This window comes from Siphateles boraxobius, unplaced genomic scaffold, assembly GCF_051911475.1.
Source record: "Siphateles boraxobius isolate OS27281-9 unplaced genomic scaffold, OSU_SipBor_1 29, whole genome shotgun sequence".
Taxonomy (NCBI): Eukaryota; Metazoa; Chordata; class Actinopteri; order Cypriniformes; family Leuciscidae; genus Siphateles; species Siphateles boraxobius.
The window spans coordinates 5,104,151-5,127,664 of NW_027508908.1; the positions used below are offsets into that span (position 1 = coordinate 5,104,151).

At 41.6% G+C, this 23,514-nt stretch overlaps 1 protein-coding gene across 2 annotated transcripts in view; it reads right to left on the reverse strand.

Moving 5' to 3' along the window:
- The window catches only part of cfap58 (cilia and flagella associated protein 58), a 152,949-nt gene that overhangs the window by 19,926 nt on the left and 109,509 nt on the right, over positions 1–23,514 (reverse strand). For both annotated transcript variants that reach the window (XR_013207789.1, XM_077246258.1), the window contains exons 16-17: positions 10,709–10,828; positions 7,493–7,626 (exon numbers count right to left, since the gene is read on the reverse strand). Coding sequence is in view for 1 of the 2 variants with exons in the window: in XM_077246258.1 (XP_077102373.1) it covers positions 7,493–7,626; positions 10,709–10,828 (254 nt within the window). In the remaining variant the exon portion in view is untranslated. The remainder of the gene's footprint in view (positions 1–7,492; positions 7,627–10,708; positions 10,829–23,514) is intronic.

The window sequence follows — 23,514 nt, forward strand, 5'->3', positions numbered from 1 at the left end:
GAAAAGGCTGGGCAACTATTTTTATTTTTTTAAATCTAAAATTAATTAGGGGAATTTCATTTGCTCTTGAAATCAACCATGCAGTCATTAACATTAGGAGCAAAATTACACAGCACCAGGCTTTTGATCAGCAAGAGACTGATATTAGGAACAAAGGGAGTGTGATTCATTTACTTCATAATGCCATTGTCGATTCTTTGAAATGTCATTCACAACATATGCGCTGGAGTTTAGATTTTTTTTCACCAAACCCTCAAAAACCAAAACATGCAAATGTGTAAATGCATAATTCAGAGGATATTTTTTCCAATGCAACACCCTTAATGTCCTTATGGTACTGAACAGAACTTTACCACATCACGTAATACACTCACACTTCGCAGAGGTACCTTAGAAGAACCATTTTTGGTTTAATAAAGAACCTTTCTGTGAAAAGTTCTGAAAAGAGCTTTTTTTTCTTAGTGTAAAGACATTTGAATAATCTAAATTCACCGCTATAGAGGTTTACCCAACTCTCTATGGGCACACTGAAGCTCAAGTTTCTCAAAAAATTAGCATATTTCATCCGACCAATAAAATAAGTGTTTGTTTAATACAAAAAAAGTCAACCTTCAAATAATTATGTTCAGTTATGCACTCAATACTTGGTCGGGAATCCTTTTGCAGAAATGACTGCTTCAATGCGGTGTGGCATGGAGGCAATCAGTCTGTGGCACTGCTGAGGTGTTATGGAGGCCCAGGATGCTTCGATAGCGGCCTTAAGCTCATCCAGAGTGTTGGGTCTTGCGTCTCTCAACTTTCTCTTCACAATATCCCACAGATTCTCTATGGGGTTCAGGTCAGGAGAGTTGGCAGGCCAATTGAGCACAGTAATACCATGGTCAGTAAACCATTTACCAGTGGTTTTGGCACTGTGAGCAGGTGCCAGGTTGTGCTGAAAAATGAAATCTTCATCTCCATAAAGCTTTTCAGCAGATGGAAGCATGAAGTGCTCCAAAATCTCCTGATAGCTAGCTGCATTGACCCTGCCCTTGATAAAACACAGTGGACCAACACCAGCAGCTGACATGGCACCACAGACCATCACTGACTGTGGGTACTTGACACTGGACTTCAGGCATTTTGGCATTTCCTTCTCCCCAGTCTACATGCAAAATTTGCTTTCATCCGAAAAAAGTACTTTGGACCACTGAGCAACAGTCCAGTGCTGCTTCTCTGTAGCCCAGGTCAGGCGCTTCTGCCGCTGTTTCTGGTTCAAAAGTGGCTTGACCTGGGGAATGCGGCACCTGTAGCCCATTTCCTGCACACGCCTGTGCACGGTGGCTCTGGATGTTTCTACTCCAGACTCAGTCCACTGCTTCCGCAGGTCCCCCAAGATCTGGAATCGGTCCTTCTCCACAATCTTCCTCAGGGTCCGGTCACCTCTTCTCGTTGTGCAGCGTTTTTTGCCACACTTTTTCCTTCCCACAGACTTCCCACTGAGGTGCCTTGATACAGCACTCTGGGAACAGCCTATTTGTTCAGAAATTTCTTTGTGTGTCTTACCCTCTTGCTTGAGGGTGTCAATGATGGCCTTCTGGACATCCCATGATTGCGGTTTTGAGTAATGAAACAGGCTGGGAGTTTTTAAAAGCCTCAGGAATCTTTTGCAGGTGTTTAGAGTTAATTAGTTGATTCAGATGATTAGGTTAATAGGTCGTTTAGAGACCCTTTTCATGATATGCTAATTTTTTGAGATGGGAATTTTGGGTTTTCATGAGCTGTATGCCAAAATCATCAGTATTAAAACAATAAAAGACCTGAAATATTTCAGTTGGTGTGCAATGAATCTAAAATATATGAAAGTTGAACTTTTATCATTACATTACGGAAAATAATTAACTTTATCACAATATGCTAATTTTTTTAGAAGGACCTGTAGATAGTGGCAGAGTTTGAGGAGTGGGTGAACGTGCCCCTCGGTGAAACCGCAGATGAAGTTACGCAATACTCCAGCCGCAACCACGACATGGAAGAAGAGCGGGATCTCTTGGGTTGGTGGAAAAACAACAGCGGTGTTTTCCCCTTACTGTCAAAACTGGCCCGTAGTATCCTCAGCATCCCTGCAAGTAGCAGCAGCAGCGAGAGGAAATTCAGTGCAGCTGGACTAACTTTCAATCAGAGGAGGACGGCGCTGAAACCTTGCATATTGCAAAAATGGTATTTGCTGTGAGAAACAGAATGGACCTCGGGTTCGGGCTTAATATGTAAATGTAATTGTCGGGTCGGGTCGGGTTGGGTTAAATGATCGCGGGTACAGGCCGGGTTCGGGCTTCAGTTTAAAGCCCGTGCAGACCTCTGTTTCAGACGCCAGACTAAGACAGGTAAATAATTGGCCTGGGACAATCAATCGATGCATCGTGAATTGGCAATTGATTCTATATTGATTCTGAGATTTTCGAAACGCATCGCGATTCTCTCTCGAATCGATTCTGAGCTTAGTTTTTAATGGCAGATACTGTAGCACTGCGTGCTTTAGAAACAGCTGTACTCTGCTTGCTTCCAATGCATTACACACACCCCTAGAACCTTCTATAAAGGTACTAAAGCTATATATAAAATAATCTATTCTATAAATAAAATAAAATAAAGTTCGAAAAGGTTTAAGCGAATTACAAGGGTGTTTGCAGTGGGATGTTTACAATAATCTTGCATCGTAAAAGCATTCTGAAGTGCAAGTAGATTCTCAGACTCTTCAGGCTCAGACTCTTCAGCACTCTTCTTTGTGAGCATTTGAACTTATGAAAGACATCTCAAACATGTGCAAATGAAAAACTTTAATGACGATACAGCACTGTCCCGATCCGGAATCAATCAAGCTATGGCCCTGTCCCAAATGGCACCCTAAGCACTCGCAGTCTTCCTAGGAGTCCACACTTCCGTGACGTCGGGAAGACTGTCCTGGACCAGGGCGGGCTTGGCAGAAGTGCGCATCGAGGGCACATATCGACCACAAAGGGGGCGCTCGTAAGCACCCTTCTGAAACCTAAAATGACAAATGGGACTCCCTACGATCTCATGGAGTTAACGGGCATGACATGCGCAGTGTGCCATTTGGGACAAGGCCTAACTCAATCACGGGCGAGTAAAATTGTACTAGCTATTGGCTAATTAAAGAAATGTTTTAATCGCCAAGCATGAAATCTGGTCGCATTTGCGAGTGATTTAGAGGGAGTGAGTGAGTGGGTTGACGACTTCCGCTTCTGAAAAACTTGGAAATGTGAACAGTCAATTACATCAAATTATTTGAACCCCACTGCATTAGGCTTAATGGCAATACACTGGTCAGTTACACATACACCAAAGTCCTGCATTATTTATTCAACCTTTTAACCATCTATATCCATCCATTGACTCATTCTGACGCATCTAAATCTATTCATTGATGTTCCTACAATTGCTACTTTAAGCATGAACGATTTTCTGCCCATTACTAATGTAGACAGGAAGGGCTGCAACATGTGCTAACCAGAAAGGTTAAAACAAGCTAGGCAAGCAGATTTCTACCCCCTTGATGCCATGCAAACGTGTTCATCTCAACTCCTGCCTTATTTTTTACAAAAACTCGACCATCCTTGCCTCCTTCAATATGCTGAAAATGTGGTCTAAAAACTCATAGCATGCAGCATTTAGTGTTGCCAATCTATTCAATATTTAAAGTAGTTAAAGGTTCACTGAAGTGCCTTGAAACACGCAGCATTATCTAATGTGTTGACGCAATTTCCACTGAAACAGGAAGACAGGGCGGGACATAATGAACAGCTCCTCCCCTTTATTAAAATAGCCAATAGCATTTAGTTTATATCACAGATGCAGTTTCCTCCTAATCTCTAACCATTTCTCCTCGTAATCTCCACCATATTGCTTTAAAATTCAGTGCAGAATTCAAAAGTGTCCGATATACGTTTTGTGGTCTGCGCCGACTTGCGCATATGATCCGCTGTGCTATCGTGTCTCTGGACTGGAGCAGACTGTGTGCGCGCAGAGGCGGTTCGCGTGACACTTATGTGAAACCAGACTTCATTCTACCCAATGGAAAGCATATTTACATTGTCAAATCATTCCCTATCCCATATACTTTATAGTGTACTATGTGCCATTAACCATGTAGAAAATAGTAACTGTGTGAATAAGTGACCAATTTTATAAAGACCAAGTGTCTATTCATAATGTAGGGGCAGGGCTTCAGATTCAAGAGAGCATTTGATTGGACAGAAAATCTGAAAAGTGCAGAGTGATGTCATGAAAATCATTGATCCATAATGGCGGAAGTAAGAGACTGAAGTTTTGAAGGCTTATATCTTCTTAATGCAAATTTTGTCAATGTTTTGGAGCACACTAGCTTATAGACAGTAAGGCTAACATATTCATACTAAAAGCCCCAAAAATGGCGACTTTAAACTAAAGTCAGGTTACCCTAGAAAAAAGTAGTTGGCTAAAAGTTACTAACAAAAAGTGGATAAATACTTTAAAGCTACAATCACTTGCTAGCACAGTGTTTTTAACTACATACATGGTGATTTTGCTTAAACCTTAAAAGCTTATCAATCAATCTCCAATCACCACAATTCAATGTAGCCAAGATTCAGTTACATATCAAGGTGCTTTTCTTCACCTTCAAAACAAGACCTTCCCCATTACTTATGAGCGACTAGTTTTACTTGGTGTGAAAACACTGAAGTGGGATTTGTGTAGAATTAAGCCATTGGTCTGAGCTCACGAGATGTCAGAGGGAAAAAAGGAAATCAATATACTGCCCATCAGCAAGGCTTAAGTGTAATGTTTAAACGTGCAGCCAGGAGAATTCAAAACAGAGGAGGAAGTGATGTCTGCAGTTGACCCAGACAAACGGTTTAAGGCTGTATATGTTACAAACAAGACAAAAGATATGAGCTCCGAAAAGGATATTTGGTCTAAATGTTGTTGGACGTTTTTATGAGAAACAGATCGCAAGAAAATGATGTTAACTATATGACACCTTGGTAAAATGGACATGGTAATCACATTTCATTACCTTATGAATATTATATCTGATAAATGTGCAAACTGTTTTCCTGGACAGGATAGTGGGAAACTTCTGAAATATGAGCCAAATCTCAAATCATCAGCATTTCACAAAGTTTATGAAGCCAAAAGGGTATCAGGTTTATTTTGTATCTAAAAACACATTCAAAGCTCACATAGATAGTGTCTTCTGTTTAGATTTCCCAGGTATAAATGATGTTCTTTTGAACTCAAAGAATCCTGTAAAAATATCAGTTTCCACAAAAACATTGATAATATGAAATGTTTTTTTGTCTGTTTTTTTGAGCAGCAAATCAGCATATTGGAATGATTTTTTAAGGCTCATGTGACACTGAAGACTCGAGTAATGATGCTGAAAATTCAACTTTTATAAAAAGGAATAAATTATCATTTAAATATATATTCAAATATACTTTTTTTGAATAAAACTTTTTTTCAATGGTAGTTTAACTATTTCTACTTCATTACTATGATTAATAGACATATCAAACACAGAATAAATCTACTGTGAGGACTGATAGAACTTTTATCTGAAAAAACTAAATCATTAAACTCAGCTTATATATCTCAATTAGAAACCAAGTCATTCTCTTGTATTCAGTTATGAAATTGTAGATCACCAGAGATGATGGATGCTATTTAATTTTCCTCTTATCAAGACACCACGCAAAGGCAACCAGGCATTTTCCTAAGACTCCTACTGATCCACCAACAAATCATTAACAAGCAGTGGAACATTCTGTGGTGTGACAAGTAGTAAGGCAGTTGGGCTTCAAAACCCGGTGGCAGATGTGGCCAATCAGATCCATGCAATCTGTATCTGTTGTCATAGATGTGTTTCATCTTGAAGGCTTTGTCCTCCAAAGGTCGCATTTGTTGTTCGCATTCGTCATAAAGGGTTCCTCATTTCAGTAAAGTAACCATTATATTCCAAAGTCTTCAGGAAATTATAACAATGCTTCACAGGGAAAACCGTTAATTTTATTATGGTTACCTTTCTGAAAGAAGACAGAAACATGTGCATTGTAATTGCCTTATTAATAAAACACGTGCAGAACTAATTTGTGTTTGAATCATTGTAAACAATATTTTTATGTAAATTATACTGGTCCATTAACATAAGAATGGCATTACATGCAGATTTCCTCTGCTCGTGTTTCACGAATGAGGCCCTAAGAGTGTGTTCTGAATGGATGTGTGTGTGGGGGAACTGGAATAGTTCTGGATGTGACTTGAGTAGTTGTGATAATTGTGTATTTGGGTAACTGTAGTGGTTAGCATATTGCAAACATAAAATCAATGCCCTCCTAAGCAAGTGCTTTAGAAAATAAGACTCCACAGGTTAAACAACAGACATGCTTCCAAAATACCACACCATTAGTCATAATTTCATTCGATCGAAGGCCAATAGCAGTGGAACTTGGAAGGGTCCTACTAATCAGCGTTTTTCTCTGAGTAACACACACCGGCTTTCCGTCACTCTATAATTTTCGGTGTCACGATTTGCTCCCAAGAACACAGTGTCGAAATGAGAGAAATCTTTCCAATTCACTGGCTCATTGATTTCTCTCCAGCTCCAAATGCCTTTTTCCTTTTTCACCGTTATTTGAGGTATCATTTTCGTCCGTGTCAGAGGCTGCCGTTCACGTCTGCTTGTTGGCAATACTGAAGGTCATTTCTGTCAGTGCCATGAAATATATGGATACACAGACACCATGCACATACAAACACGATGAGTGCTTTCTGCTGGTCTGACTTAAACCATGGATATAATGTTACATTTTATGCTGATCTGGGATTAACGTCTTCCACCTGAACCCACATGCACTCATGCTGACATCCTGACACAAGGCTATTTTTAAATGCTTAGTTTAGCCAAATATGAAAATTCTGTCATTATTTATTCATCTTCATTTATGGTGCCTGATGCTTTTAAAGGGGTAGTTCCCCCAAAAATAAGAGGTCACTATTCTGCCGGATACTCGCGTACGGCCGTTTCCGGAAGCCAGTGATTATAGTTTATAAAGTTATAAATATAGATATTTTTCTTACAAAATCCCATCGCTTCGCTTTAAAAGGATTTTATTAACCCCTTGAAGCTGTATGGATTACTTTTATGATGGATGGATGCGCTTTTTGGAGCTTCAATAAGCTCTATTCACTCCCATTATAAAGCTGGGAAGAGCCAGGATCATTTTTTTTATATAACTCCGATTGTGTTTGGATGAAAGAAGAAAGTCATATACACCTAGGATGGCTTGAGGGTGAATAAATTATGGGCTAATTTTTGGGTGAACTAACCCTTTAAGCATTAAAAAGTTGTTATTTTATGTTACACAGAAGAAAGAAAGTCATACAGGTTTAGAAGAACATGAGGGTGGGTAAATGACAGAATTGTAATTTTTGGGTTAACACCCTTCTTTCTCACCTGTACTCCTGGTCTTTCCGTTTCTGTGCGAGGTATTTTTTCTTGGCTTCCTGGAGTTCATGTGCCAAACGTTCCATTTCATACTTGAAGTCTTCTGCTTGGGACTCGCGCATGTTGAGCTCAGCTGTTAAGGCCTGTAGAAGAAATGAAAAAAGGTTTGCGAGTGCTTAAGGTTCCATTTGGGCCATAGCTTGATTGATTCCCGATTGGGCCAGTGCTGTATCGTCATGAAAGTTTTTCATTTGCACATGTTTGACTCAAAACATGTAAAAAATTGTGTTAGTGCAATCAAAAATCTGACTGGACAAGCTGTTTGAAACCATTAAAATAGTTGATATGTGCACGACTGTGACTTTAAGTCATGTAAATTCTGTAATAATGCACCTGATAACCAGGTCAACTGCATGATAAAGTTCATAATGTCATCGTATGAAATTGTACTGTACACATTATAATTTGTTGTACTGAAGTTTAGGCATAATTTAATTAAAATATGTATAAATATATCTGGACAATGAGAAATGAGAAATTAGGCAAATGTGCTTAATTTAATAACAAATGCTGTGATTAATAAAATGTTAAATGTACTTAAAATTAGGCTTTATTTTCTTTATGAAAAATATAATTTCTCAGTTTAATTCAGAGGTTTAAAAAAGTCTACATTTAGTAGGTTAATTCACTTTGCAGACTAATTGTCAAGTGATAAGCAATATAGTGTTTATTGTTTATTTTTATTTTAGTATTTATTGAACATTACTGGTTTTAATTAAATTATAATTTTATGAAAGCAACACATTCCCACAGTGATTGACCATATTTAAGTACTCCACGTTATTCCTAACAACACCGGTGTTGGGTGTAATCCATTACTAAGCATTTCAATTCCTGTCATTTAATTATTTTTCCTCTTGAAAAAGTAAAATAAGGGATTACTCTTATTTTTTTATGTAATTTAATTAGTTACTTCTGATGTAATTGCATTAAACACTGTAAAGACTAGAACAATTCTATATAAAACAATAGTGGATTTCCCATCATAATTTAACGTCTAATGTTAAAATGTATGTTTTTAATGTTACCTTCTCGCTTTAAATACTCCCTTTAAATAATGGTCAAACTTTTATATTCAAGTTTTAAAGAAAAAAAGATCAGTTTCATGTCAATGCTTGTATTGTTCAACTGGATTTTAAAAAGTAATTTGTGGTAACTTAGATTACTCTCTCTCTAAAAAAATTATTGCATTACTAAGTAGTCTAAAAGTACAGCGTTGAAGACGTAATTAATAGCTAGAAATGAATTACTGAACAACACCCCATAACCATGATAAAACACTAAAAGTAGCTAATAGCTTTTATATCCACTGCTTTGATGCTTCCAGTTATGTTGCACACCATCTAAATATTGCAAAGCATCTAAGAGCCCATTTGTCAATTACTTTAAAATGTTTCCCAAAGCCGCGCTCACCCTTCAGTAGGCACCTCTTTGCTATAAATGTGTCCTAGTTGTACAGTTGTGATCTATCACTGAGGATGTGTTCGACTTAACACGCGGTCATCTCATCTCTCCCTCCGAGCGAAAAAAATGAAGTGATTTCCTCTGCGGCATCGCATTGATCTCCGTCAATCTTTGCACATATCAGTCAAGCTCTAATTGTCATTCATCCAATGTGCTCGAAACCACCCACATAGTGCGGATGACCCAACAGCCCAGAGCTCAGTAATCAAAGAAACAGGAGGAGGAAGATGGACAGGAAGTGAGAGAGGAAAGAGAGAGAGAGAATCCCATATTTGCAGTGAACAATTTGGAAAGGATTTTGCGCACAGCAGGCATTCATAATGTTTCTGTTCAATAAAAGTTTTTCACTTTAAATGTTTTTCCATCCACAAAATTGAATACAAATAATTTGAAAAAAAAAATAGCTTTTTGTTTTTTTTCTGCAACAACTGAAACATTTTTTTGATTGAAATTCAGATTCGGGTGTTGAACTGGGCCATCAATTGCATTTTGTAACCAACTTTCAAGCAAAAACTGCACTTTCGGCACATATCACTTTTCAAATTAACAAAATACTTCAACTGCTGTGTGGTTTTCATGAAGCGTATAATAATATTCTGACTCGCATGGGTATTTTATAAAGAAAAAACTCTGGAAACATTTTCCAAACAAGCATGGAGAGTCAAAAGACCGGTGTTAATTAATGTTAATTTCTTAAAGGGAGGCTGAAGCGGGAGGACACGCTTCAATCAAAACAAAGAACGGGATGATTTTTCTGTTTGGCTCATTAGTAGGGCCTCTGTTCTAATGTTAATTACACTGAGCTTTGTTTATTTAAAGCTTTTCCAGTGATGCCTCCGGTGTGTAACTCCTTTTAAGCTTGGCAATAAATTATCAGAAAGCCAAACCCCCCTATGCCTACCTTCAGGCCGTTATTTTTAAGTTCAAGGGCGCCAGAGAGTTTTACACTCCACACTGCAGATATTCTAATAGATCAGCTCAGAATTTCTGCCGAGCTAAGGAGTTTTGAGTCTTTAAAGTCTGTTACATCCATTTTTTTAAAAGATGGCGAACGTAACCGAGAACTTTCTATATTGTCCTGATTGCAGAGGGAGGTTTGCCTCGTTTTCAGATCCAGGGGCAGTTTCCTGGATCCTAATGTTAGCCATTACATGGCAAAAACCTGATCAAAACCCAGCTTAAAGATCAACGTATATCATATGGCCATATGGATATTATAAGGTCACCTAAGGCTCAGCAGAGGCTCATAACTTTTTAACCGCTCTCATCTCTGCTTCTCGCCTTTTTAATAGGACAGGGTGAGGCAGCTTAAACCGAACTGACTCATTAAAAATGACATTAGTGGTATCTGTCTCCAGATGTACCTGAACTCTTAATTAAGTGGTGAAGTAACTAATTATTAATTTTGTGTGATGGTGAGAGGGGGAATAAGGAGACGAGGATGATGGGAGAGGAATGAGAGGAGGAATGATTTATGTGAAAAAACCCTTTAGTGAGTGGGAAGGGGGATCTAGCTGACATATCACAGATAAGTGGGGGTGCAGGTCTGTTAATAAATTAATTTATATTTAATTTAAATAATAGCATTACATTAAACTATTTCATTTGGTAAAATTACTTTTTTATTATAATACACTATTATTGTGTAACCTTATGAAGAAAGAACGGAAAAGACAATAATAGATGAAGTTTTTAAAGCACCTTCAGTTGTTTGGTCTTCTCCCGGAGAGTTCGCTGATAAACCTGCAGTTTTTCTGCTGCCTCCGGACCGGGCTGCCGAGCAAGGATGTGTTTCAGCTCCACATAGAGTTTCTCTTTCTCCTGCAACCACAAAATACACACACAGCATATACCTGTAGTTTAACACTAAGTAAATCAAATCAAAGACATTTTTAAAGTATCCCTATAATGCTTTTGGATATTACATTTTATGTAGTGTGTAATATGGCTGTCTGTGAATGCTAAAGGGCTGCAAAGTTTTAAATATCAAAGTTCACGATAAATAGATAAAAACTCCCAAAAGAACTGATTCTGAACCGCCTGCAACGAGGTGTCAGTAATTCCGGTCTTACTTCCTGCTCGAAACCTACAAAGGTTTGTAACATATTTCCATAATGCCAGTCTGTGGTCTTCACTGGCTGCCCCCGAACAACATCTACTTTGACCCATGTTGTGTTGTGTTGTGTTGTGTTGTGTTGTGTTGTCGACATGTTGAGAAGACGCTGTTCTGCGCTGCGAACGCAAATCCACTTTGCATGCATTACCAGAACATGAGGACTCGGGCTCGAATTGATACAATAAACCGAAGCGCTGAGGTAGACTTCAGAGCTGAAATTCAGATTTGGTAATGTGTGTTTCCGTTCTGACACGCACTGTAAGCAATAGAACAATCACTATAGACTCTGCCATCTGACCAATCAGAGCAGAGTAGGCTCTAAGAAAGGAGGAGTTTAGAGAGACTACTTTAGACACCGTGAGAATAGTGAAGATGCTGCAATGTATATTATGAGAAAATTAAATAGTTTTTTACCTTTCATGCATGTAACCTATTGTAGGAGACCTCTAAAACAAAATTAGGAACCATTAATATAGCAAAATAGGGGCACTTGAAATGTGAAGTACAGACAAATTCAATTCAATTTAAATTAATTTAAGCAAGTAGTACTTGTTAATATTTTCACTATTGTTATTTTATTTTTTATACAAAGAGTGAAAAATTCTAGCGCTGTTATTCCAAATATTCTAAATAAATGAATTTGAGGACCGTAATTAACTCTATACAATGAAATCAATCCTCTACAACAATGTGAACGTTCCCTGATATGTTAAAAATCTGTCACTAAATAGAAGACTTTTTCCCCTTGAAAAGACTTAAAAAGATGTTTTGTTAGTTCATAGTGAGTTCAGAGCATTATGGAGAGATCTTTTGTTTATTGCTAGTCGTACGATCAAAAGCAATAAAGTTATTTTTCAGTCTCACATCACAGGAAAAAGATACAGCTGGATTCAGGGGACTGACAGCTAATTCATTTTGGAAGCTAGTGTTAATTATCCAAATGTGTGGAGGAAAGAAAGAAGTATAACTAAGACTCCATCACAGCGCTGACCAAGTACACACATACACACACACACACACACACACACACACACACACACACACACACACACACACACACACACACACACACACACACACACACACACACACACACACACACACACACACACACACACACAAACACACAAACACACACACACACACGTTGCTAATTAGAGAGGGAGTCCTGACCAGTTTGAACTCATAATGCTAATAAATGCAGCCTGTCTGGTGTCTAAAATGATCACTAATATAAAGGCTCTGAATTTTCCATTGAATATAAATGATGTGCCACAGGAGAAATCATGAATTCAGGGAGTTTAGGACGTCTGAAAGAAGGTCGCTCATGATCAAAAGGTTCAGGATTCAAAATGAAGACACACTCATGGCCTCGACAACCACAAAACTGTTCTTTGTCTCAAACACGTTACTCACACATTACACATGCGCACGCATGCATGCAAGCAAGCACGCACACACGCACACACACACACACGCACACACACAGTATAGATTTATTGCAAAGCCAAAAGCTTAACACATCATTCCTCTAAAGCTTCCAGTATTTTTCTCAAGATATTTTCTGTCCTTCTTCCTTTCTCCGTTTCTTCACAGCCACGGTGGCCGTCTCTTCACAATTCCATCAATAGTGAAGTGAGCGTGTGCGATAGCGAGTCAGCGAATGAATTATTTATGACTGAGAGGCGCCTGGACTTTAATACACTGACTTGTATAGGATCACAACAAGTCTAAGATCAAACCCAGTCTCAGACTGCACCTTACACCAACTCTCTGTCTCAAACAAACATCTGAACTCATAGCTTTAACAAAGAATACATCACTTTAGCACCCAAATACATTTTCATGGCCAGACGTGGGCTGAGCTTTGATAATGCTAATGCAGTTACACGTGTGCTCAACGAGTCCCAACAACCTGTCTATTTTAGTCTTTCTCTTTTATTCTGCCTGTCTTACTATATTTATCATACATATAACACCAAGAATGACACATTTTGGGGGCTTTATTTCTCAGAGGAAATGTTTTATTGCTCCGAGTTTTGTTTTTCGCAATGCCTCTTGCTTACAGATCTTAAATGGATTGTTTCAGGTTCAATACAAGTTAAGCTATTTTGAATGACTTTTAAGAGACTTCTTTCAAAAACATTTGAAAAATCTCATGACCCCAAACTTTTGTGAAGATATTATATTTACATTATATTTACAAAATATGTTTCTATTCTACTAATTTCTATATTGCCATATGGAAATAACTAGTAGTTTGTTCTTATTTGCAGATTGCTTTCGCGATATTCAGTTTTTTGCAACTCGATCCAAAATATGGAAATACTGTATTGCAAAAAAGTTAATCTTGAGTTTCTAATTGAATCTCAGATATGAAGTGTGACATTTAGGATGGGGCCTGAAATTCTAGACGTAGAACCTCTATTCTTAGACATAGGTAAAAACGTATAGATCAAATGATCTACTGCAAATCAAAGCCAATGTCACCTGCTTCTGGATAATGATAGTGGTTAAAATGTGCTTTTGCCAGCTGAATAGAAAAGCATCATCTATAAATACTACAATATGAATTTCTCCATCCTCCCTGATTCAGAGGAAATGACAAAGAACATCTGGCTCTCATCCAATGACCGAATCATGGGTCCTTCAAATCCTCCTCTCTTGATATTCTCGCTCACTTTCTTTCTCTTTCACTCATTTCCATCTCTCTCTCACCCAATCTCATACTTAACAGCATGTCTACAGTCATCATCTTACGTAAGAAGTATTTTTACACCTTGCAAACAAAGGAAAGGGAACAAACAGGAAGTTGTTGCTAAGCTTCATTCTGACTTCATTCCCCCTATATCAGACTGAATAATCATAGAGGGCCATGTGACATGGAAAACACCTGAAGCTTCAGCACGATCGGGAAGGCGAGCTCGATTTAAAAGCAAACAGATGTTCTGTGTGTCACTCCATTCAGAAATGAAGACATGCTGTGACTGACAGTGACGGGAACATAGGCTCAATTTTCACCCCCGCAACAGTTTTCTCTGCCAAAGATTTCGGACGTCAATTGCACGTCTACCGGCTTCCGACCTGTCGTGTCTTACGGCAGAGACGTCCTCCCTTGACAGTTAGAGAAGATTTTGACAATCACAATGGTTTTATTGTGTTGTTGTTACAGTCATGGAAAAACTTCTGTCACAAAAGAGTGGAGGCAAGCGTTCGTGACGTGACTCAATTGGTGGGTCACAGGTCTAATAAGGTCAAAAACAGCACAAACGGGGAAAAAACGATAAATGCAAGTCTTAAAGTAATACATTTAGCTAGATGCTAACACTTAAATGGCTTAAAAGTCGACATTATTTCTATGGAAATCGAGAGAAGGGCGATTAACTATCAATAAAACCTAAGTTGTATTTTACCCTGAATATTCCTCATAACCTTCAGCTTATAAAACTATTTGTGTCCATTTTACGAAGCTAACAAGCCAATCAAATCATGCTCTTGTGCATTTAACCACATTTTAATTTAAAACAACTAAAGAAATCCATTACAATGAAATGTGAGTACACATGTACAGTCATTCATCCTGTAAATCACAAAAATTTTGCAAATATAATTTGGCTGGCAACGATTTTCAACAACGCTGGCGGGGAAAGAGTATGGAAGCCTGTGTATGCCACAGAATAAAACATTTTTAAAAGATATTTGCGACTTTTTATCTCACTTATCATTTTTATCACACATCTTTATTTCTCAGAATTGTGTGATATAAAGTCAGAATTGCATGTTATAAAGTCAGAATTGTGATATATATAAACTCGCAATTGTGAGAAAAATATTGACTCTTTCTCAGAATTGCATGTTTATAACACGCAGTTCTGACTTTAAATCGTGCAATTCTGATACACAGTTGCAATTACCTTTTTTATTTTTTAGTCTGTGGCGGAAACAAGCTTTCATAAAAGAGTTATTGGATCCGCACTAATACCATAAGTTCTGGACACGTCCATGACACTTAAAGTAGTTCATAGCAGCGTTTACTAAACAGGTTAGTCTGTGTAAGCAGCGTGAGAGTACATAGCTGGACTGAAGTGCTTGAAAGACAGTAGCGTTTAAGGAAGTGCTCACACATGAGCTTTGGAAATTAGAGGTCATGACCTTGCTCTGAGTGCTGGATCTTCTGCAATATACAATAATGCTTTATATTCTGTTTTACCCACTTGCGCAGAAAACCCAATCTAACTCTGCGGCACCTTATTCGAAAGTTTCGCTGACCTTACGACCCATCTGTGATATGATGCATATAGTGTTATATTACATTATCTGTAGGGCATAATAAACCCGCTGTTTGTTGCAAAGGTAAAACAACCCTTCCTGTCGTACCTTAGCTGGTAATACGGTGAGCCACTATGCATGATAAAACAGCTGACCGCTAATCACCAGTCCAGATTTGCCTGCACGAATATTAACCGACATGATATGCTCCGTGCCTCTTTTATTACCGCACTGCCTCAATGCAAATAATGCAACAATTAGAGTCTGTGTCTGTGTGAAAAACATCACCTGGGCTTTGGCTGTTGTAAAGTAGTGCATTGTGAATACTTCAAGATCTATAATGGGTATTACATACAAAATGGAGCCTGTCTCGCATCCTTTCTAAATCACAAGTGTCTTCCGTCTACAGAAGTGCAGCATTGTCTTGACTGCAATGGCTTTTTGCTATTGTGTCCTAAACGGTGCTATATTGTACACACTGTCACAATCTTCACTGCAAACAGCTACAAAACAATACAACAATGCCCTGCTGTCTGACGGCTGTTTTAAAAGGCATCAAATGCAGCTCACACACAGCGCGAAAGCCAATACACAGAGATGTGCCTGAGCGACTTCATAATTACACAGTGAGTTATAGGGGTGTTGTAAGGCAGACAGCTTTAACCTAATTAGCACTGAACCCCAATGTTCACTCATACTTCCACGCAAACAATGTGTGCATAAAAAGCTGGAATCAGAATTCGTTTCAATTGGAGGCCATTGGCAACTGAAGTTGTGAGAAAATCGTGCATAGAAATACGCAGTGCTGATTAACTTATGTGTTCTAAAAGTTGTTCATAGTGGCATCAAACAGAATAAAAAAAATAATAATAATAATATGAATCCAAACATATAGAAGCACACAGAGATTAATATATTGGTAACATTTTACAATAAGGTTCATTAGTTAACATTAGTTAATGTATTAACTAACATGAACTAATCAGGAGCAATACATTTGTTACTGTATTTGTTAATATTTGCTAACGTTGGTTAATAAAAATACAGATGTTCATTGTTATTTCACAGTGCATTAACTAATGTTAACACGATTTTAATGAAGTATTAGTAAATGTTGAAATTAACATTAACAAAGAAATATAAATATGTATACGTGCAGTTCATCATGTTAACTAATGAACCTTATTGTAAAGTGTTACCAATATAATATATTAAATACTTATCTTTGCATGTACACTACTGTTTTTTTTGTATGCATTTCTTTTATGCAGAAAGGATGATCAAATGTGACAGTAATGACACCTATAATTTTACAAAAACATATTGATTTCAAATAAATGCTGTTCTTTTAAACTTTCTATTCATCAAAGAAACCTGAAAAAACACCAAATAATAATAATAATTTAAGCAGCATTGATAATATTAAGAACATTTTCTTGAGCACCACATCAGCATATTAGAATGATTTCTGAAGGATCATGTGACACTGAACTGGAGTAATGATGCTGAAAATTCAGTTTTGCCATCACAGGAATATTATCAGAAAACAGTTATTTTAAACTGTAATACTATTTTTACGGTATGTTTAATCAAATAAAGGCATACGATTGTGCTTATTTACCAGAAGACATGGGGTTTATCTTGCAATTTTCAAGCCTAATTCAAGATTTCTTCCTCCTCATTATAAAATTCAATTATAAGAGAAAAAAAAAACAATTTGGTTGAAAATTTTAACTGAAAAATGGCAACAAATCGGCAACAATGATCAACAATGCTCTTCTTATTTTTGTAGATATCATTACTGTATAAAATTAAACAATACATGGCTCTAGTAAAAAGAGCTAAAATGTCCATCCAATTGAATTTAGGTGGTACATTGATACAATGCAAATATAATAGGTTTTGAATTCAGTTAAGGAAGAAAAAGTGAACACATGATTTGATAAGATCTGATACCTAAAAACGGTTGCTTGTGTCCTTGTGTCCTTAGATTGCGAACCAGTCTGTTAAGCTTCATTTGATACAGACAGTGAAAGGAACCTTTTTAAACTGGCTGTCTGATGTTAATGGCATTTTTAAAGCCCATTTTATCATTTCCACTGCATCTGAACTCAAGATCCGAAGTGGCAAAAAAACTCTCAACACCATCAAACTGAACATCACAGTCCATGTCTACACGTCTTGTAATGGCGAAAGTAAAGTAGACAGCTACTCCTGGAACATTTAATCTGTCTCTTTCAGACGAACTGAGAACTTTCTGTCTTATTTATTCCCCCTCTCAGTTCTATAACGTGTCGGCTTAGTTGCTTTGGCGCCACCATTATGGTCCTCAAACAAACCAAATCAATTAAAAATCCCAAATACAATAGCAAGAAAGCATACAAAGTTACCCTAGTCGCTCTCTCCATCTCTCCGTTCATAACCTAATCAGAGATTTCAAGTGCATTTATGTAAACAAATGTTGCTCCCTCAAGAAGCTCTGCTCGAGCACCTGCTACATCTGAGAAATCACATTTGTTTCTAGTCTGAGCAATGAACAGCACGGATCACTTCATTTCAGATAATGGAGGGCTCTCTGAATACTACACACACCACACACAAGGACAAACAGGGAAATGACTCTGCTTCATGGCTAGTTCTAGACTGTAATGTAAGTAGAGCAAGGCTAAACATATAAATAAGAGACTATGCTTGTTGTGTATTATTGGATTAAATGGCAGAAAGGTCAACGATGACAACCCCAAACATTAAAAAATGTGTCTTTCTCTCAGTTCACTGTACTTTAAAAATATACTCTATAGTCAAAGTGACTTATTATCAGTCTGCAGAATATGCAGACTTTTTCTTAGTTTTGGGAAAAATCTGAAGAATTCTGTGGAATGGATTTTAATATGATAAAAGTAGAGAGTGCTTTACTGTTATTAGGCACTGAAAGCATTATCAAATTAGCCCAAATGTAATAATGGAACAAGCCAGGAGCAGAGGATGTGTAAAACTAATGGTGGACATTCTGATTATGTGGAGCTTTCTGCAAAAGTCCTACAGGCACAGAACTAAAAAAAAGTTATTGAGAATATATTTGTATAGACCTTATGCACCAGAGAAACGAGGGTGACGCCATCTTTAGAATATTGTCTTTGAACTTCAGTTCTCTTACGAGAGTATCTCTCGTACTGCGTAATATCTTACGCTATGGGGAAAACCTCTTTTCCACGTGATATTGAAGCCAAAAATTATCCTTTAATTTTGATTAATGTAAAACGCTGTGCGGCAGCGTGCAGACATAGGCAAGATGGCTCGCGCGCCTATTGGCTGCCCTGCGGCCACAGCAGCAAGCCTATCGAGAGAGGCCCTGCGTGACGTGACATCCAATGGGGGTGCTTCGCGCCCATTTCGTCGCGTCCCGCCAGAATTGGCGTGGCCTTGGCCTATAAATACGCTCGACAGGCTCATACAAACTGATTTTCAACTCTTCAGCGAAGCACTACTGCATCGCTGGATCCGGAGTGAGAAGCCGCGCCGTCTGATTGTAAGCCTTCTGCGGGACGAGCCTTCGAGCCTGAAGTCGCTGGCCTGCACCTCGCCGCCTTCAGCTGCCGTACCTGCTACGCTTTCCGGCGTTCATATCCTTTTCACTGCTGAGTGTGTGTTCGCCGCTGCGACTCACACTCTATCCCTGTTTTCTATCTGTTCTAAAAGAGCAAGCGTCTTTTTAAAGATGCAAAGATCCTGCGGCTCGTGCCGAGCCACACTCAGCGACGGGGACCGTCATGTCATCTGCGCTTCCTGCCTGGGTGAGGATCATGCGGCTCTCGCTCTCGTCGAAGGCGGATGCCCTCATTGCGAGCTAATGCCTATGGTGACTCTGAGGACTCGCCTGGCATCCTTCTTAGAGCCTGCACTTCAACCCGCTGCGACGCCGCGCCGTAAAAAGCGCCGCGCTCAGCGCGTTCCCGAGCCCTCTCCTGCCCGCCTAAGCTCGCCGGTTCGCCCGCTAGCTTCGCCGGCATCGCTCGAGTCACTCACCGATGGACAGCGGCCACCGTCTGCCACCGCTTCCGCCATTGAGATCGACGAAACAGCCGAGGCTTGTTCTATCCTGGCGTCGGACAGCGAAGATTGGGCGAGCTCTGTGGACCTCCCCTCCGCTGTTCGCGAGCCTTCCGGGAAAAGAGCGGGCATTGAGTCTGAGGTGATGCTCTCTCAAGCCGTCGACAACCTCGGCCTCGACTGGGAGGCGCCCGCGCAACCCCCGCGCAACCGACTGGATGGATGTTTCCTCAAGAAGGACCACGCCCCATCACAGTACAGACCCGCGCCTTTTCTTCCTGAGCTTCACGAAGAAGTCGCGAGGTCTTGGAACGCCCCCTTCTCGGCCAGAATGCGTACATCTGTCTCTGCTGCATTCTCCACTGTGGACGGTGCGAAAGACAGAGGGTACCTTTCTCTTCCTCCTGTGGAAGCAGCGGTAGCATCACATCTCTGCCCGCCCTCTGCTGGACGGCGAGCACAGACGGTGTTGCCATCTAAAGCCTGCCGAGTGACGTCAGCCATGCACGGTCGCGCTTACACCGCCGCCGGGCAAGCTGTGTCGGCGCTACACACAATGGCCATCCTGCAGATCTTCCAGGCCGACCTTCTCCGAAAAATGGACGAGGAAGGCGTGGGATCGATCAGCATTGCGGATTTAAGGAGCGCTACAGACCTGGCTCTTCGCGCCGCTAAATCTGCTGCACAGGCCGTTGGGCGGAACATGGCCTCTCTCACCGTGGCTGAGAGACACCTATGGCTAACGCTGTCTGAAATGACGGATTCGGAGCGCTCTGTGTTTCTCGACGCGCCCATTTCGCCAGTGGGCCTCTTCGGATCTGCCGTCAAAGATTTCGCGGACAGATTCCAGGAGGTTCAGAAGACATCGCAGGCTATGAAGCACTTCCTCCCGAAGCGCTCTAGCTCCGCAGCAGGTCGCTCGAAACAGCCGTCTGCCCGTAGCTCACAGCCACAGCCTGCACCACCCGCCGCCGCTTCTCAGCGCCGCCAGGCCCGAGAACAGAGACCGCGCTCTCGCTCTGCTGGACGCCGCCCCCCTCAGCGCGGGCCCCGGCCGAAGATTGAGATCAAGCCCGAGGTCTCAAAGCCTTCCTAGCCATCCTAGGAAAGCGACGGTGTTCAAATCTCGCTGCGGCCGGATTTTCACCGAAACATTTAGCTCGTCCAGTTCCATGCGATGTGACTGTTCCAGTGTATTTAGCAGTCAACAAGTCGGTTCATTTGCCCGCTTGCCTGCACACAACAGCCGTTTTTACGGCTACCCAGATAAATCCAATAAAGAGTGTATTTTCTGGTGTCCCGGCCATAGCCGATGGTGTTATGAGTGTTGTAAGAATGCCCACGTCACAGTGCCCATTCCCACACACAGACACAGCCCGCCACAGTTCAGGGCTAGCCCACATAAAATCGACTCATGTCGATTGTGCAAACGTAGTGAATATGCCCACGACACAGTGCCCACAAACACTACACAGTGCGTGTCCCACGGTTTCTGTAAAAACAAAACCAACACATATTCAGTCAGCACAAGCCGACGGTGTTTTCAGTGCAGTAAATGTGCCCGCTGTCCCGCGCCCACATTCACTCACAGACACGCTGAACCCTACGGGGTTTGTCCCGCTCGTTCTCTCTCCACAATTTGTCATAGAGAAAGCGAGTGCGAACAGCCTGCCCGCAGTGATCGGCGCGCCCCCCGCCTCGCGCACTTTAAACACAGTGTTCATGTCTCAGCACACCGAAGCTCTGCAGCCGCCGCTGTGCCGCGGCCAGAGCCCGGATATCATTCTGCCTCTAGCTATCCACGCGAATGCATGGGCAATGCTTCCCGGGGTATCAGAATGGGTGTTGAACACTATAAAGAGAGGCTATTCGCTACAGTTCGCTCGACGTCCCCGCCGTTGCACGGCGCGTGTCGAAACCACGGTGGACAACGAAGTATCTCATCTACTTCGAACCGAAATAGCGAAACTACTGAGCAAAGGGGCCATAGAACCTTTATCTCAGGCTCAGAGCGAAGGGGGTGTATACAGCAGATATTTTCTGGTACCGAAAAAAGACGGGGGTCTCAGACCCATTCTAGATCTGCGACAACTGAACAAAGCGCTTCTGAAACGCAAGTTCAAAATGCTGACAACCAGCAAAATCCTCGCGCACGTGCGCCAGGGAGACTGGTTCATGTCAATAGATCTGAAAGACGCCTATTTCCAAATACAGATTGCGTCACGTCACAGGCGATTCTTGAGATTCGCCTTCGAGGGCCAGGCATATCAATACACAGTCCTACCGTTCGGCCTGTCTCCAGCACCCCGTATATTCACGAAGTGCATGGACGCGGCTCTCGCACCCCTGAGACTTCAGGGCATGCGAATTTTGAACTACTTGGACGACTGGTTGATTCTAGCTCGATCACGATCAGAGCTCATAGAACACAAGACCGCATTACTCGAGCATCTCGAGAATTTGGGTCTCACAGTCAATTGGGCGAAGAGTTCGCTGTCTCCCAGCCAGAAAATCTCCTTCCTGGGAACAGTGATGAACTCGCTGTCTATGACAGCACGTCTGTCGCCGGAGCGAGGACTGAACATTCAGCGCGCCGTGAAATCCTTCCGCCGCGGCTCTATAGTCCAGCTCAAACGGTTTCAGAAAATGCTGGGCCTCATGGCCTCAGCATCTTCAGTACTTCAGCTGGGCCTGCTTCGCATGCGCCCACTGCAGTTATGCAGTGCCTCAGGGTCGACAGGAAATGCGTCTCGGCTCTGAAACCTTGGAAAAAAGCCGACTGGTACCAGTCAGGCGTGAGTCTGGGGACTCCCTCGAGTGTGATGGTGGTGTCCACGGACGCCTCCACCTCGGGGTGGGGAGCGCTGCTCGAGGGCAGACCGTTCTTTGGCCAGTGGTCAGAACGGGAGAAGCTCCTACACATAAACTGTCTAGAAATGCTGGCAGTAGACAACGCGCTAAGGCGTTTTTGTCCCCAGATAAAAGGCCGCCACGTCTTAGTCCGGTCGGACAACATGTCAGTGGTGGCGTACATAAATCACCAGGGCGGCGCCAGGTCCCGAAGCCTTTACAGGCTGACGGAACGCCTCCTGGGCTGGGCTCAGCACAACCTGCTTTCACTGAAAGCAGCGCATGTGCCTGGTCACCTGAATCTGGGACCAGACAGACTGTCCAGAAACAATGTCCCAGCAGGGGAATGGTCGCTGCACCCGCAGACGATCCAACTGCTGTGGGAGACATTCGGCAGAGCGCAGGTGGACCTGTTCGCGTCCCAGGAAAACGCTCACTGTCCGAACTTTTTCTCCAAGAGCAGGGACGCGCTGGCCCACGTATGGCCCCGACGCCCCCTCTATGCTTTTCCCCCCGTCTCGCTCCTGCCTCAAGTGCTGGAACGAATCAGGGAAAATGGATGCCCAGTGCTGCTCGTGGCTCCGCTATGGACGAACCAAACCTGGTTCCCTGTCCTGATGCAGCTGGCCAGCACTGCCCCGTGGCCGATACCGGTGAGGAGAGACCTCCTCTCTCAGGCAAAGGGCTCGATTTGGCATCCTCGCCCAGAGTTATGGTTCCTACATGTGTGGGCCATCAACGGGTACCCGCTAACCTCCCGGAGGGAGTGTTAAACACGATCACGCAGGCTAGGGCCCCGTCTACTAGACGGCTCTACTCCTCGAAATGGTCAGTGTTCTCTACCTGGTGTCAAGCTCAGGGCTTTTCACCCGTAGACTGCGGGGTTACGGAAGTGCTCTCCTTCCTTCAGGAGCTGCTGGATAAGGGTAGAACCCCGTCCACGCTCAAAGTATACGTGGCGGCCATAGCGGCGTTTGCAAAACCGACGTCTGGCCAGTCACTGGGGAAGAACGACCTCGTCGTGCGATTCCTCAGGGGAGCTCGGAGGCTGAATCCTTCCAGACCTCCCTCAGTCCCTATGTGGGACCTTTCTACGGTTCTGGAAGCCCTGAAAGGTGCCCCATTCGAGCCAATCCATTTGTCAGACATGAAGCACCTGTCTTTCAAAACGGTATTTCTTGTGGCTCTTGCTTCAATGAAGCGCGTGGGGGACTTGCAAGCG